At 61.2% G+C, this 2,014-nt stretch overlaps 1 protein-coding gene and 2 non-coding genes across 3 annotated transcripts, besides 1 other annotated feature; 1 reads left to right on the top strand and 2 right to left on the bottom strand.

Annotated features, from left to right (window-relative positions):
* Nucleotides 1–230: 230 nt before the first annotated feature.
* Nucleotides 231–302, bottom strand: Tco025E_10268. The gene has a single exon. It is a non-coding gene; the product is annotated as a tRNA-Met (tRNA).
* A 103-nt stretch (nt 303–405) lies between these two features.
* On the top strand, nt 406–477 carry Tco025E_10267. Its single transcript has one exon. It is a non-coding gene; the product is annotated as a tRNA-Pro (tRNA).
* A 570-nt stretch (nt 478–1,047) lies between these two features.
* Nucleotides 1,048–1,090: a microsatellite.
* A 5-nt stretch (nt 1,091–1,095) lies between these two features.
* Nucleotides 1,096–1,830, bottom strand: Tco025E_10266 (uncharacterized protein; the record flags this gene model as incomplete). The annotated part of the gene is made up of 1 exon (XM_029377047.1): nt 1,096–1,830. One exon carries the CDS (start codon nt 1,828–1,830, stop codon nt 1,096–1,098), a length of 735 nt encoding a protein of 244 aa, XP_029222860.1.
* Between the last annotated feature and the right edge of the window lie 184 nt (nt 1,831–2,014).

The raw sequence follows: 2,014 nt of genomic DNA, 5'->3' as shown, positions 1-2,014 counted from the left end.
GGCATATGCGGGGCGCTGGCCCGGCAGCCTCCTCGGTCCCGCTGGGGAAAAAAGAAATTCGCCCCCTGCAGGCGAAGAAGGAAGATGGAAAAGGATGCGGAGGAACACCTTCCCCCCGCACGCGCTGGCGAGAAGTCTTGCGATGCCCGCGCCGCCCTCCGGAAGCATCTGTCCACGGCGCGCGGCGCAAGTCACGCCCGCGAAGTGGCCGCGGCGGGCCCGAAAACATGTAGCACCGGTTGGTTTCGATCCAACGTCCTATGGGTTATGAGCCCATCGCGCTTCCACTGCGCCACGGTGCTGCCGACTCGCGGCGGAAATTGGCTAAGAACGATAGTCTGCTTTATTTTCAGGTAATGGATCTCCTTCAATTTCCTCACCCGCGTGAGAGGGGGGCGCGGCGTCGGCCGCTTGGTCTAGTGGTATGATTCCTGTTTTGGGTACAGGAGGTCACGGGTTCAATTCCCGTAGCGGCCCGCTTTTCCTCCACACCGCGCACTGAAAACAAATCCGTCCTGCACCTCGGATTCGATCCTGTCGCCTTGGTCGCTTATTTTCTTTCCCTCATTCACCAACCGCTGAACCATTTTTTCCGGGGGCCTCCTTCTATCCTCGTCAAGAGGCGTTTGTTTTCCTAAAAGTGATCCCTCCTCCTTTCGTCGTCGGTGGGAGCAAAGCGGTCAGCGGCCCTTGTGCGGCATCGTCGTTTCGACTTTTACTAAGCGACGCAGCCCAACAACTCCGTGAAATTTTGGGAAACCCGTGACGCCCGGGTTTTTTCTTTTTGTTTTCGCCTTTCGTGCCCTGCACGGGCAGTTCTTGAGCGCTTCCGCCCCCGGCCGCCGCGGCGACAAAGCTTTGCCCGCAACTTTCTTCCCCTTTTTTGCCGCCAACAAGGGGCGGGCTTCCTTGGCGATGGTCCGTGGGTGAAAAAAGAAGGCGGCATCGCACGACAAGCAGCGCGCGCCCCCCAAGTCGTGGCGGCAGGCCCGCGCGAAAAAAGAAAAAAATGGCGAGAACAATGAGGCGCGCCGCGCCGCAGGGAGCACACACAAATACAACAACAACAATAATAATAATAAGAGCACCATTTTCTTACTCGCCCCGCTTGGAGGTCAGGAGCCTCGCGCGCTCCTCCTTTATGCGCCGCTGCTGCCGCGCAACGCCCCTCATCTTCGAGCGCCGCGCGACTTCCTCTGGTTTCGCGGATTTTTTCACGGACTGCGTCCTGCTCCGCGCCTGGAACTTCAGGGCGCGTTTCGGCGCCACCGCCGCCGCCGTCTCGCGAACATCCTCGATCGGTTTCAACCGCGCCCTCAGCTCCGGCGCCAGCGCCGTCGGCGCGGAACGCGCGCCAGCGCGAGTCAGACGCCGGCGCGGCACAAGATGAAGCGTGTCGGCGCGCCCGTCCCAAATTTCGGTGAGCACCTCGACGTGGTCCCCGTCGCCGAGGTCGGGAACGACCATCCCCTTGGCGGACTCGAACTCGGCCGCCTCGCTGGCCCTCAGTGCCTCGATTTTCTTGATGCGCCCCGTGGGCGGGGCACGCAGCGAGCGAAGCGACGCAAGTTCCACATCGTTCCGCTCCAAATAGATGTGGGCCAACGCCTGCGCCTCCTCGGGGGAAAACGCGGAGCGCGGGCGACCAAGAGCAAGACACTGTTCCCGGAACCAAAAAAAACGCGCGGCCTCCAGCAGCTCTTGGCCGCGCTGCCGCTTGCCTCGCTCGCTCCGCCGCTCCTCCCTGCGGCTTTGGCGCTCCAGCTGCCTCACCCTGCGTGAATTGGGGTGCTGCAGCGACTTCGATGGCGCGCCCTTTTTACCCGCCATAACGACCACACGGCGCGCCCTCGCAAACGACGCACGCACACCTCCGCTCGCTCCCCGCCTCGTGGGGGATGAGAAGGCGTTCAACACCAGATAGAAAGAAAGAAACAGAGATGTAGATAGGGATGGCACTAAAACCCCCCCCCCAAAAAAAAAAGAACGAAGAACATTAGAACGGACACAAAAC

This window comes from Trypanosoma conorhini (genome assembly GCF_003719485.1).
Source record: "Trypanosoma conorhini strain 025E chromosome Unknown Tco_14.4_contig_01570, whole genome shotgun sequence".
NCBI lineage: Eukaryota > Euglenozoa > Kinetoplastea > Trypanosomatida > Trypanosomatidae > Trypanosoma > Trypanosoma conorhini.
The sequence above is the reverse complement of the archived record's forward strand: the minus strand, read 5'-3'. Positions and strand labels throughout refer to the sequence as shown.